Source organism: Syngnathus floridae, chromosome 1 (assembly GCF_059516105.1).
Source record: "Syngnathus floridae isolate MCC-2025c chromosome 1, RoL_Sflo_1.0, whole genome shotgun sequence".
Lineage (NCBI taxonomy): Eukaryota > Metazoa > Chordata > Actinopteri > Syngnathiformes > Syngnathidae > Syngnathus > Syngnathus floridae.
Genome location: NC_142413.1, coordinates 5,978,511 through 5,992,529, shown reverse-complemented (window position 1 = coordinate 5,992,529; position 14,019 = coordinate 5,978,511). Strand labels below are relative to the sequence as shown.

The 14,019-nt window shown below is 49.2% G+C and overlaps 2 protein-coding genes and 1 long non-coding RNA gene across 7 annotated transcripts in view; 2 read left to right on the top strand and 1 right to left on the bottom strand.

Moving 5' to 3' along the window:
- Window positions 1–4,892, top strand: part of htr2cl1 (5-hydroxytryptamine (serotonin) receptor 2C, G protein-coupled-like 1) — an 18,006-nt gene extending 13,114 nt beyond the window's left edge. For 2 of the 3 annotated variants that reach the window (XM_088372207.1, XM_088372201.1), the window contains 5 exons: window positions 60–699; window positions 810–1,010; window positions 1,394–1,669; window positions 1,808–2,001; window positions 2,649–4,892. In XM_088372207.1, the coding sequence (XP_088228333.1) occupies window positions 312–699; window positions 810–1,010; window positions 1,394–1,669; window positions 1,808–2,001; window positions 2,649–3,221 (1,632 nt within the window). In that variant the 5' untranslated portion in view covers window positions 60–311 and the 3' untranslated portion in view covers window positions 3,222–4,892. The remainder of the gene's footprint in view (window positions 1–59; window positions 700–809; window positions 1,011–1,393; window positions 1,670–1,807; window positions 2,002–2,648) is intronic. The other variant, XM_088372215.1, reaches the window with a different exon arrangement.
- LOC148403689 (uncharacterized) lies at window positions 4,333–6,079 on the bottom strand. Its single transcript, XR_015857792.1, has 2 exons — window positions 5,455–6,079; window positions 4,333–5,001 (listed from the first exon to the last, which is right to left on the bottom strand). It is a non-coding gene; the product is annotated as an uncharacterized LOC148403689 (long non-coding RNA).
- On the top strand, window positions 5,455–13,563 carry LOC148403688 (actin-binding protein WASF3). Of its 3 annotated transcripts, XM_088372178.1 has the most exons (11): window positions 5,455–5,685; window positions 8,221–8,354; window positions 9,226–9,360; window positions 10,142–10,295; window positions 10,359–10,476; window positions 10,825–10,893; window positions 11,243–11,290; window positions 11,444–11,577; window positions 11,639–11,914; window positions 11,986–12,404; window positions 12,564–13,563. In XM_088372178.1, the coding sequence occupies exons 2-11, from the start codon at window positions 8,222–8,224 to the stop codon at window positions 12,719–12,721; spliced, it is 1,644 nt and encodes a 547-aa protein (XP_088228304.1). In that variant the 5' UTR covers window positions 5,455–5,685; window position 8,221; the 3' UTR covers window positions 12,722–13,563. The 3 variants fall into 3 exon arrangements, with proteins under 3 accessions (XP_088228304.1, XP_088228318.1, XP_088228310.1); XM_088372192.1 differs by lacking the exon at window positions 10,825–10,893 and having other exon boundaries at window positions 11,246–11,290; XM_088372184.1 differs by lacking the exon at window positions 10,825–10,893 and having other exon boundaries at window positions 5,457–5,685.
- Window positions 13,564–14,019: the final 456 nt, after the last annotated feature.

Here is a 14,019-nt window from a genome sequence, read left to right as displayed (position 1 = left end):
CCTGACAAGCGGTATATTTCCAGACTTTAATGGCATTTTATGAATCCTGTCCTCCCCAGATTGGTTCCCACGTGACAAAGGACATCCCCGTAAGCGTTTTCCAAGTGTGCCATGAACATCGCGAGCCCACACTTGAGATCCAGACGGAGGGCTGTGGAGCTTCCTAGGTGGAAACCTTTGGCATGGGATTTGAACTTGAACCTGAAATGATCATCGGCATTCGTTGTTTTAAGAATTGCCTCCAAAGCGGTCGAGTAAGTCTCTCTTGATGCCTCTCCGACCTCCGACGGGTTAAGGCTCTCTCCTCGGGGATGGGCAGCCTGGCGACGGCTCCCCTCGGCGGCTTCGGGACCACCGTCGCCGCCTCCCCGGAAGTCGCCAGCCGGACATCCTGGTCGGGTAATGGCTCGCCAGAGCTCAACGAGAGCCTCGGCACGGTGGTGGCGACGAGTGCCGGCGTGGACAACTTGACGTGGGAGGGGGTCACTCGCTCGGCCATGAAGGAGAAGAACTGGCCGGCGTTGCTCATCCTGGTCATCATCGCGCTGACCGTCGGCGGCAATATCCTGGTCATCCTGGCCGTCTCGCTGGAGAAGAAGCTTCAAAACGCCACCAATTTCTTCTTGAGGTCTCTAGCGGTGGCCGACATGCTGGTGGGCATCCTGGTCATGCCCATCTCACTCATCAACATCCTGTACGGTGAGTCCGCCGACGCCCCCGCCCCCCTCACCCCAACTGGAAGACCAATGGGAAAAGCTCTGTTTGGGATTGGACTAACAGTTGCTTTTTTTGTTGCGTCGTCAACGTAGATTACGCTTGGCCCCTGCCCAGCGCATTGTGTCCCATCTGGATCTACCTGGACGTCCTGTTCTCCACCGCCTCCATCATGCACCTGTGCGCCATCTCGCTGGACCGCTACGTAGCTATTCGCAACCCCATCGAGCACAGCCGCTTCAACTCCAGGACCAAAGCCATGATGAAGATTGCCGCCGTCTGGACAATATCCATAGGTATCCATATATTGAGTCCTGTCTGCCAATCAATCGCTTTCCGTCACTTTCTCTCATTCTATCCAAGAGACACGGAACTCGGTCGAGTGAAATGAATCCATTATTCATACGGCCGCTGTTTTTTTTTTTTTAATCTTTGCATCTGGAATAAAAAGCTTTCAATGGCATCCTCTCAGGTGAGGCATAAATTCCGCGCTAACAAGAGAGAACGCAGCAACAAGCCTTAGAAAGTGCACTTTTGATGCGCGTCGGCACTCCACAACCAAAAGACGTCATTGTCTCATTACGTTTGACTTGTGCTTGTTGAGATGAACCAAAAGAATCTCCTCCTCCAAGAATTGAAAGTGAAAAGCTTGACGACACAACACTTTGGTTGTTCGCAGGCGTCTCCATGCCCATCCCGGTGATCGGCCTCCACAACGAGGACAAGGTCTTTGTCAACGGCAGCTGCGTGCTCAACGAGGAGCGCTTCATACTGATCGGCTCCTTTGTGGCCTTCTTCATCCCGCTGGTCATCATGGTGGTGACGTACGGCCTCACCATTCAAGTGCTGCAGAGACAGGCCACTGTTTTCCTGTGCGAGGCCAAGACGTCCTCCCAGCAGCCTTTGCAGCCCTCCACCTCGGAGATCCACCCGCAAGCCTCGCCCGAAGCATCAGGTGAGCTCCCGCTTCACAACTTTTGTCTACCATAGGCGGGGTGTGGACACTTTCAGATGGCAAATACTGTATGTATACCTCAGATGGTTTCCTCCCAAAATTTGACAACATTTAAAATGGACGCCTCTCCTAAAACAGAGCTCAAGCCGGCGTCTGAGCCCGGTATCCTCCTCAGCGTCTCCACGTCGGAAAGCGTCAGCATCCTTCCGGGATCAGAGGCCACGTCGCAGCTCAGCTCGCCGGCCGCCGGGCCCGGACGGAGCGAAGGCGGCGGTTGCCACGGGCGACGGGGGATGATGCAGGCCATCAAGAACGAGAGGCGGGCCTCCAAGGTGGGATTGGCTGTTTTTTCATGAGCTTTTAGTTTGAAAAGAGTGCCAAATGTTGCAGTTTGATGAGAGTGCAGAAATCTGAGTGGTGACCTTTTTATATTTGCACTTGTCAAGCTGCTTCAAGTTAAATCATTTGTGTACTGCAATTTTGAGCTCTGATCTCAAGCAGCTCAGCTCCATTTCTGGTGCAAAAATAAATATTAAGAAGAGGGTAGGCGTACAACCTGCGTCCTTGAAAGATGAATTGCATTTGCAACTTGTTCACAATATGATGAAACGGCTACGACTTGACTGGGCATCTGGAGCCTCAAGGCTGTAATTAAAGCCTGCGTGGAATTTTCCGCCACACCAGACCTTGAGGGGAGCAGAGAGGCCTTGGTGTTTGATTTAAAAGTATAGCTAAAAATGTTTGCAAAAAAATGTCTTCATTCTATAAAAACTTCCAATTAACTTTGAATGTTGTCGGCATCTAATAAAATAACGTGTAGTAACGTGAGTAAGTAGGAGTAAAAAGTAATCAAAAAGTAATCAGGTGACGTACTGCCCCCTAGTGGATATGTATGCGCAATGCTTTTAACGTTCTCTTCATCAGCCCGTCTTTCCCATCACTTCAACTTCCGCTTTACTCCCACTGTGTCCGCCTCCAGGTGTTGGGAATTGTCTTCTTCCTCTTCCTTGTAATGTGGTGTCCCTTTTTCATCACCAACGTCACCCTGGTGCTGTGTGGTACCTCCTGCGGCGAGTCTCTGCTTCACGAGATGCTCAACGTCTTCGTGTGGGTGGGCTACATCTCGTCGGGGGTCAACCCGCTCGTGTACACCCTCTTCAACAAGACCTACAGGAGAGCCTTCTCCAGCTACATCCGCTGTCGCTACAACATGGGTGCCAATGCCAACGTAGTCGGGGCCGGCCAGGTCTTCAAGAACCCACTTATGGCGGCGCCGCCGTCGTCGTCGCATGCCGTCACGCCGCTCCGAGTGGACGGCCACAGGAAGCCGAGCGCCGAACGGGGTAACTGTCGAAACGGCGGTCAGCCGCCACCTGACTCGGAGGACGCCACGGACGACGGGACACAAATGGCGGGAGGCGTGGTGCCAAGACTCTCCCTGTGCCACGACGTTGGCGGGGCCTTTTCCGAAACCGAAGCTGAAACAGAGGAACAGGAGCTGTCGCTCATTAGCTGCAGCCCCGCCTCCACGGTCCACACAAGCAGCGTGTGACGTTTTTGGACGTGCTCTCTTCTGGCTCAGCCTAGCCTGAAAAGTGGAGGAAGCCTCATCCGTGTAGTAGTGGAAGCCAGCAGAACCCCAAACACGAATGTCTCACAGCGCCTCCTGGTGGCTATGTGCCCCATCTAAAACGCGTGCGTGTTTGCGTACGTACGTGTGTGCGTGTCCTGGTATGTCTGTATATATCGTTTTAAATAAACAAGAACAAAGGATTCATTAGGGAGCGTATACACACGGATGCATTCACGCACGCGCGTACGTGAGTTTCTATATGTATATGTGTGTATATATATCTCTCTATATATATGTATTTATACGTGTATATACGTGTATATGTGTGTACAATGTACATATATACACTGACACATCCACACATACATAGTAGGTCTTCCGCAAATGTGATCTGGTCACGTTTGCACTGTGAAAATGAGAAAGATTAACACAGAGGTCATACGTTAGAACGCCTTATTCATTTTCCTACAATGCCTTTTTTTCTGCACGAGCTAACGAGGTGCGAGCACTTCAAGTGTGACCACACTGGCCTCCTGCTCGTTCAGTCCGTCTATCCCCTCACTAATGCACGGAAGAGTGTGAGAGCTGGCCGGGGAAGTCAAAGGCCCTTGGGTTCATGCTCAACGTTTGATTTGATCCAAACTGCCCTGATTTACGAGAAAATATCCTAATTTCCATCTATCCAAATCCATCCCATCAGAGGGATCCTACGATTTATCCTAAGTAGGTGAAAAGAGATTCTCACTCAAGTTGCATTGAGTCAAAGAGGAGATGTTTGTCATCAGAGTGGAGAAGATAACTACAGTACGTAGGAAGAGAATGCATGTGTGTGTCCTTCAATGGAAACTTGCAGCAGACTTTTTGTTGCTAGGCAACAACGTTTTGCAAAAGATCAAGCTGTATTGTTGTCCCGTAACCTCCTGAACGATTCAATATCATCACAGCCTCATAATGGAATATTGATTCATTTGTGTGTGAGCATGGTAACACTTTTGTTGAATACATCAACAAATATATCCTCAACTCTGCCTGTGTACAACCAGGAAGTCGCCAGCAGTTTTTTTTTTTTGACAATAATCGACCACAGAGCAAATGACCAAATGTCTTGTTTTATTTCTTTCAAGCGGGGTGTTGCAATTTATTGACATAAAAAAAGGATTCCAATGGATGGTCGCGTGTCTTTTATCCAACCTGCAGCTGTCCAAACTTTGTTCACAGAAGGCCACACAGAAAAATGAAAAATGGTTGCATGTTTCAACATACTGTACGTCAATATATGCAAAGCAATTCAGAAATATGTATGTTTTCAAAGCAACACTTTACTTTTAAACTTTGTCTTCTGGTGTTATAAGCACAGTAGAAACAACACTCTGAGCAACAAATGTCTTTTGCTCACCTGTCTCCACTTGTAAAAAGTATAAATACATTTTTTAATTTAGAAACAATTTTAAATAATGTAAGATTGATTTAAAAACTAAAATTTAAAATGGGAAAAGATTGTAATGTGAAAAATTTGGGGGCCTTCAAATTACTGCAATTCTATACATAAAAAATATCAGCATTAAATATCATTAAAGATCAATTTTAAAAAAGTGTAGTGATTTGCACGATGCAACATTCAACTTGAATTCATTCTGCCATGAAATATTCATCTTGATCAGGACCGCGGACAGCGAATCGCAAACTTGTTTCTATTGCCACAGCGACACCGTGTGGCAAGAGGACGTACTTGGTAGGGCGTGACGCAATTGAATTTCACCTGAAAGTTGAAATTGATGATTATGGTCAAAATTCAGCTAAAGAGACCATTTATTGTTGAGCAGCTTCCATCACGTGACGTCATCTTAACAATGACTACTCGAGAAATCATTTCGAGAGGCCGTTTTTTAACGAAGGAATCGCTGACGTCAGAGTTGAACGTGCACGCACGGAAGAACGGACATTCCTATTCATTTGATAAACGAGTACATAAAGAACAGTATTATAAATAAATATAAATAAATTGACATCACACACACACGCGCGCACACACATTAAGATGTTAAGATGTTGCATTTGCAATGAGTGATTTGTAATAAAACCCAATATGTAAAAGTGTTGATATGCAAACTATAGTTCGTTGGTAGTCGAAATCCTGAAAACAAACGTGCTCAGCGATTTGAGTAGCTCATGTCGTTAAATTCTGCAGTGCATTTTGTTGTGAAACTCATACCGGAAATTGTGTGTGGTTCACCGCAGGGTGGCTTGATGCTTATCATGTCGACGTCGCTACCGTGGAAACCACACACGGGCAGCCCGGCGACAGTCGAGCCTCCATCCGTCTGCACGTCCATCCACTGATCCCCCAAAACATGGACGCCGTCAACTGAGTGGGAGGCGAGGGGACAAGCGGAATCGTCGGAAGGCTCGAGAAGCAAGCAGCAGCGACAAGCCAGGCGGCCAGGTAAGTCTCATAAGCGGGAGCGTGCACACGCACAAACGATGAGGCCCCTCGCGCGCGTTCTCATACGAAGACGCGCTTCATCCGCAAAGGCCTTGACAACGTACCCCACCCCATGCCTCCACACGCCCCCTTTACGCGTGTTTGCGGCGGACCGTCGTCGACGTCCAAGCGCGTGTTCGTCTCACGAATTTACGTGCAAGGGCGTGCGTGAACGAAATCAGGACAAAGCTCGTTCCAAACAAGACACGAGTGCGCGCGTGGAGGGCAACGCACGTTTGTGTGTAGTTTGTGTGTGCCATGTGCGTATGTGCGTATTGGATCGTGTACAGCCATCGCATGTACGACGACGTGCCTGCCCCAGATGCCTTCGAGCAAGGCACCAATCCGCCCCCCCCTCTCTCTCTTCTCTCTCTCTCTCTCTCTCTCTCTCTCTCTCTCTCTCTCTCTCTCCCTCTCTCTCTCTCTTTCTCTCTCTCTCCCTCTCTCCTCTCTCTCTCTCTCTCTCTCTCTCTCTCTCTCTCTCTCTCTCTCTCTCTCTCTCTCTCTCTCTCTCTCTCTCTCTCATTCATTCTCTCTAGCCCGAGCTCTCGGACATTCCGGTTGCCACGGTAACCCCAAGACATGCTCTGTGTGTCAGTCATGTTGCACTAGACTGGAGAATCTTCAAGCGTCGTTTGTGTGGAATATTGGAGTCATTTTCCACCTTCTTCGTGCTCATTTGCAGTCTGCAGAGATTCTTCTGGCTCTTACGTCACCAAATTGTGGCAGAAGGAGCTCAAATGTAGTACAGGCGCTCACTGGTGCCAACTTGAGGTGGTGTTCGCATTCGTCCGTCTTGTCACAATCACTCAAAGTCAGACGGCACTTGAGCCCGCTCCTCCCTCACTCGTTCGCACCAGTAGACCCCCAAGTTGACCCCATTGGGCCCCCCGAGCTCACTGACACTTTTCTGTCGCATGACTGCGGCCGCGCTGAGATCAACACATTCAATTGTGAGGCGCCGGGGGTGCTGCGCTGTGCGGGGGGCAGGGAGGCTGCCGCCGCCGCTGCTTTAGCTCCTGACCTGTTTACTGGGTGCATCAAGTGAACGTGGCCGCTTCAAGTTATCTTCTGAACTTGGAACAGACGACTCCTGAGACCTGTTTTCACGTGTCGCCTGAGGACACGCAGACGGAGCGTTAAGAGCATTAGCGTCAGTCGGTTGGGTCGCACAGAGCGAGGAATGATCCAATTACACCTAATTGTCTCCCCCCCTAAAAAAAAAAAAAAAAAAAAAAAATCAAACTGTATGACTGCAACCAATGTCGGTTATCTCCGTTCACTTATCCAAGCTCGCGATAAATGTCAGGCAGAACAATGAAATAGTAATCCACTAGATGGCAGAAGCTGACATTTTGTTGCCATTTATCCAACAAAATGATTGACGGGGGGGGGTCTCCTATTCTTGAGCCCACATTTCCATTCTAAGGAAATTAAGATGAGATCAGCATTATTTTACTTTTCACACTTTTGGTGATATTTCTTTTGGTGTGCCCATGCCGTGAGATTTTCCGAATGCCAAATGCCCTTGGTTTAAAAAAGGTCGAGACACACATGGATGATGATGATGGTGGTGAAGATGACGAGGACAATGCTAAAGGGGAGGAAGAAGTGTGTAAAGGTCTCTTCATCCATGTTTCAAGTTCAACACCAAACGTCCTGAGTCCCTTCCTGCAAGTTGCAGTTTTCAGCGGACATGTTGCCATGGCAACCCTCCGTCCCTATCACATCATTGCTTCCCACTCATCGGGATCTGAGTCAGCTCCATCTCCAAAATTTAATTTCGCTTAGAGCTTTCCATCTCCGCCAACCATATTGCTTATTGATTCATTATTGTTGAAATTCTACTTGAGAGATTGGAACGAGGATAATAAATGTCGACATGACATGTTCAACCGTCCCCAAGTTCTTAAAAAATCTGACCAAAATTTATTATGTGGGGACATGTTGATTATTTTTTGGCCTGGCACCTGCTGCATATTTCAGGGGGGTGCAGTGGCTCCTCTTCTAGATCCACAAGGGGTGCCAACCATGCAGCCCTGCAGCATCCAGATCAGTGGTTCTTAACCTGGGTTCGATCAAACCCCAGGGGCTCGGTGAGTCGGCTTCAGGGGTTCGGCAGAGCTGGTATGTCATTGCCCCGCCCCTGCCCCGCCACGCCCCATATCCGCGGATGGCCAAACACACCGCTAGCACCCCCCCACCACCACCACCGACCGCGGATGGCCGAAAACACCGGTAGCACCCCACCCACGTCCGCGGATGGCCGAACACATCGGTAGCACCCCCCCTCGACCGCGAATGGCCGAACACACCGGTAGCACCCCCTCACCCCCACCCCCAAGAGGGGTTCGGTGAAGGCACATATGAACCTGATGGGGTTCGGTACCTCCAAAAAGGTTAAGAACCACTGATCCAGAACCTTTAGGAACCCAGGCGAATCTCACCCACCCTCTATCTGGACTGTTATTGTGTGTGTGTTTGTTTTGTGTTTAGCATGCCGCTGGTGAAGAGGAGCATCGAGCCCAGGCACCTGTGCCGAGGGGCGTTGCCGCACGGTGTGACCAGCGAGCTGGAATGCGTCACCAACAGCACGCTCGCCGCCATCATCAAACAGTTGGGAGGCCTCAGTGAGTACAACAAATTTCTCCTTTGGTCTTTAGATTCTTCTTTTTTTGTAAACGTTTTGTAAAACTCGTGCACTACATCCCAAAACTCGCCACTGTGGCTATAAATAAAATCCCTTGCCTATAAAATCTCGTCCTTAACATTAACAAAAGAAAATAAATGTTGGTCAACTTACAAAAAATAATACCTTATTGGCCCGAATATAAGACGACCCCGATTATAAGACGACCCCCTCTTTTTCAAGACTCAAGTTTGAAAAAAGCCATTGTCTAGACCCCAAATGTAAGACGACCCCCCCTTTTTCAGTTTTATTTCAATGAAAAGAAAACTCGTCTTACATTCGGGCCAATACGGTAACATGGATAAATAATGAATTACTAGTTCAAAAGATGTGAAGTGCATCAATTTGCTTGATTTAAAAATAAAAATAATAAAAAATAATAAATAAATAAAAATAAATAAATAAATAAATAAATAGACGGATGGATGGACGGACGGACGGACGGATGGACGGACGGACGGACGGACGGACGGACGGATAGATAGACAGATAGATAGATAGATAGATAGATAGATAGATAGATAGATAGATAGATAGATAGATAGATAGATAGATAGATAGATAGATAGATAGATAGATAGATAGATAGATAGATAGATAGATAGATACGAGTGACACTGCCACCTATTGTTGTGGATGTGCAATTACACTTGATTCTTTTACGGCAAAAATTGCCCTCCTTCAGACATCACATTGTGCTCCTCTTTTGAGAAAGCTAGTGTTAAATCAATATTGTTGAGCAATATCTGAAGATGTCTATATATTTAGCAGTTATGTCCGACTAAAATTGAAAAGTCTGTGCGTGTGTGCAGGTCGTCACGCTGAGGACATTTTTGGGGAGCTGTTCAATGAAGCAAACAGCTTCTACCTGAGGATGAGCAGCCTGCAGGAGCGCGTTGACCAGCTCGCCGTCAAAGTCACTCAGTTGGACTCCACGGTGGAGGAAGGTAAGCGAGCGTGCGTGCGTCTGTGGCTGCGTGTACTTGCCATTAATATCAACGTATTATTTGGACTTTTAGTTGCAACCAAAAGGTTGACGGCTCGCTGGAATTGATACAAATTGCCAAATTGCCTTTTTTTTTCAAATTAGACAGCAAATTTTGGAATGGCAATGGTGTAGCTAGTTTTTCTGTTGTTGTTTTTTAACCCAGGGAGGGCAACACGGGGAGGCTAAGAATATCACAGCGGGTTTGAAAAACAAAAATTACCAATCCAAATAATTCTGAGAAAGAAAAAACGCTGATAAAAATTTACAGTATGTTTCTTTGTGAGGTTGGTCTGGCACCTGGTCCAAATATATTCTGGCCTCCCGTCCAGCTCCGCCGCTGGTCAAGAGTGGTTTTTTCAGATAGCACATCTTGTCACTCAATTCTGTTACTCCACCGAGATGACAATCGACTGCACATCTCAACCGCACTTGACTTTCCCTTTGTCTATTTATGTCTTTTTGACATTGCATTGCCATTCGTACACATGGGCAACGAAGGTAATGTATTTTCAAAAGGAAAGCCATCAGAGAAACATATGCAAATTGGGAATACATACCTGAAAAATTGGCTCACCCTCACACACAAATGTCAGTGAATGTTGGGAGCATATGCCATATCAATGGGGGGGGGGCGTGGCCATCTGGTAGTCCTTGGATAGTGTCTCAACCGTGCTAAATCTCCAGTACAGCGCACCCATGAGGATGTCAGCATGACACGTTGTGTCTGTTGTCGTTCTCAGTATCCCTACAGGACATCAACATGAGGAAGGCCTTCAAGAGCAGTACCATCCAGGACCAGCAGGTAGTGTCCCGGACGTCGGTGCCCAACCCGGTGGTGGAGATGTACCGGCGCTGCGACAAACCTCCTCCGCTCAACATCCTCAGCCCCTACAGGTCAGTGCACATCGCAACATGACATATATGTTTGTGCCGTGAGTGAGCAACGTTCCTCTTCAGGGACGACAAGAAGGACGCGCTCAAGTTCTACACGGACTCGTCTTACTTCTTCAATTTGTGGAAGGAGAAGATGCTGCAGGCCACCGAGGACAAGCGCAAGGAGAAGAGGCGGCAGAAGGTGAGCGCCGGTCTGGCTTTGCGCCCTCGTTCGATTGCCTGTTCTTTTTCTTTTCTGCTGCTCACGCGGCAGAAGTTGGTCAGGCGGTGTCAAATGCGCCAGTTGGCGTACACTTGAATCATCTACAATCTCATTGGACCTCCACCATGACCCTGACCAGCTTCCGCCCAAAGCCTTTGCTCACCTTGCTCTACATATCTTCATTTTCTCATGCCTCCGCCGGCATTGCGTCTTTTTAGCACTCCGTAGCACGAGCTGGCTTTCCTCTTTGAGGCCCTTCCTCTCCTCCTCCTCGTCCTCCATCTTCTCAGTCTAACGCAGCAGCTTGTGTCTCCCGTGTTTCCATAGGGCTGTCCGGCCCATCCAGACAGGTCCCACTCCAGACAGGCCCCACTCAGGAGCCCCCTGTCTATCTGTGTAAGACAACCCTGACCCCTGACCTCGCTCCCTAAGCTCTCCCCCTTCACCCCGCCAACACGCGCACTCACGTATACACACATACACACACAGACACACAAACACACACACGCACGCACACACATCACTGAGGATGTATCGTCTAAGCACGCACACGCTCATCTTGCCTGTGTTTTGTGTTATGTTGGTTCGCATTGTGTTATATCTGCATTGTGTTGCATCTGCAATTTTTTTGTTTTATTTCTGCACGTGTGTGCGTGTACGTGTGACGCCGTGACAACGGGGTCTTCACCCACCTTTCAAAGTCGAGCGTAACGCGCAATCAAGTGTCTGCGTTGTCTTTGTGTAGCAGGAGCAGCAGAGGCAGGTGGACGACCCGGGGAGAGAAGTGAAGAAGGTCAGTGTGGAAGGGAGCACCAAAGCCCCAAAAGACCCAGCGAGTTTATTCGCATGTGTCGTTGCCATAACGACTGCACATCATCTGTCACCCTCGCTCTCTCGCTCTCTCGCTCTCTCGCTCTCGCTCTCTCTCTCTCTCTCTCTCTTCAAGGTGCGCAAGGCTCGTAACCGGCGTCAGGAGTGGAATGTTCTAGCCTACGACAAGGAGTTCCGACCCGATGCCAGGCTCACGCCGTCGCCTTACCACGGCACCTCTCCTGAGGGCTCCTTGTCACCCGACAGCAGGTACACTGCTGAATGAGCTTTTTTTGCTCCGCCGCCTTTAACTGACGCCCCTCACTGTCAGATCGGCGGCATCCGATTCGTACCCCGCCAGTCCCAGCCACCCCTCCAGCCAGGTGGCCGCCTCAGACCGCCACGCCAGGGACCACACGGGGGCGGCCGCGCAGACCCAGTCGCTGGATCGGGGGCTCAGGCCGGCCAACCAACCTGCGGCAGGAGCGGGGCCCGCCGGGCGCCATGCCGCCTCCCTGGGCCGGACCCCGTCGGGTCAGGCGACGCAGGCCGCTGGCGATCTGACTGTCAATGGGCCGAGGCAGCCGTCGATCAAGGATTACCGCGGGTACGCCCATTGCCATTCGTCCGAGCTCGTGTCTGACATCTGACCTCTGAAATGGTTTTGTTCCCCCGCAGTGGCAACCAGCCCTCCACAATTCCAGAGTACTATATCCCGCCCGCACCACCCCCACCTCCCCCAACCATCCCCTCTGCCCAGACCGCCTTCGACCACACACCCGGCCCGCCCTCCGGAGCGGCCTCAGCCGTTCTCCCCGCCTCCTCCGCCCTCTCCCGTCCCTACTCGCCCTCCCCTCCTCCGCCCCCCGTCAACTATGTCCCCTCTCCCGCCCACCCCCCTTCCGGGGCGCCGCCGGCCGCCCCGCCGCCACCTCCGCCTGGAGTTTCCGTGGGCCACCAGGCGCACGCCTCGCCCACGCGCGCCGCCGCAGGTCAGGGAACCGCAGACGCCGCGCCCCCTGCCAGGAAGGGCGCCGTGCTGGGCATGATCCCCATGAGCGACGCCCGCTCCGACTTGCTCGCTGCCATACGCAGAGGTGGGTCTCCGTTACTTTTATCCTCTCACCAAATTGAAGCATCCAACTTTTGTTTATCCGGGTCGAGAGAACATTTAACAGAAGAAGAATTGCAACGGGTGCGCCGTTTCACGCCTGCAATTGGACCGGTGCTGATTGGATCTTCCTCTTTTGCTGCAGGTATCCAGCTGAGGAAGGTACAGGAGCAGAGGGAGCAGGAGGCCAAGCGCGAGCCGGTCGGCAACGACGTGGCCACCATCTTGTCTCGGCGCATCGCCGTGGAGTACAGCGAGTCGGACGACGACTCCGAGCTGGATGAGAATGAGTGGTCCGACTAAAAATCTCCGGTGAGCTCACGCACACTTTGCCGACACATTTTCACATCATTGTAAAGTGACCATAACGTATCTGCTAATATTGAACTGATCTTCAAATCTAAAAAAAACAAAAAACAAAAGGAACCGTTACCCCATATGAGCACACGTAACTAACCGTCGTCAGTCACATGAAGCTAGTCAGGTGTGTCCACAGACGCGACGTTTGTTGACGTACCAAAGCGGCCAGTTAAGCGCCAGCAATTAGCCAACCCCGTTTTCTGCTTCGCCGTTATTTGTTTTGAATCTTCTTTGACTTGAGAGAAGTGTGGAGGTGTTTTACTGTAGACAAAATGAACAATTGTACAGTGACTTTGTTGTAACTTGTTTTGTCTTTTTTTGTTATTTGAATAACAAGTTGCGTTAATGTGGCGACGTCCTCACTTAGCTCCGACTTGACTGTTTTGTTGAAATGCACTGCTGTGAGTCATCTGCTACTGTAGTATTATTTCATAATTTCTTTTTAGGCCAAAACTGAAACATTGTGCTTTGAAAAAGAAGAAAACCAGTCAAATAATTGACTTATTTGCAATCGTGATGATAGAATACTTGATGACACACAGTAAACATGAAAATGTGTGAGTTGAATGGACTGTTGAATGCTACTGTTTGAGCTAAATAGTTCCATAGATGTAATTCTAAGAAAACGTTTTCCAGGCCCATGTCAAGTTTTCAATCTCGTGTGCTGTATTGGATTGACATCTGCAAAATGCTGCAGTCAGATTATTCTTATTTATTCAAAGACATTTGCTGTAAGCGAGTATGCATGCAACTATAGACAATAAATGCTCACTTTGTGTCTTTAATGGATGTTGAATATTAGTCTTTCTTTTATTCATTTGTCAAAAACTGTCCTTGGATTTCAGTCGTCAGTCATCAATACTCGGTCAACAACAAAAACACAAGGTCTAAAATGACGTTGGTTTTTTGTTGTTGTGTGTGTTGGAGGGGAGGGGCGGAGGCTGCCAATTTTTTTTTTTTGGTCACACACAAACATTCCCACCATCATATGCGGAAATCAAACTTACGGTACTCAACTCATGGAACTCAAGGGAGAAAAGAAAATTAGATTGCTATTTGCATTAGGCATTCTGGAAAATGAAGTGCATCACTAGGTTGGAAAGGCTACCATTTATTTTGGGTGCGTGGAGGGAGGGTATTGTGACGTCAAGAGGCCGAAGTTTGTCATCGTGAAACTCCTTGTGACAACCCGATGGCATTCTTCCTCCATGTCTGCACCCGTGATGCAACATATAAGAAAC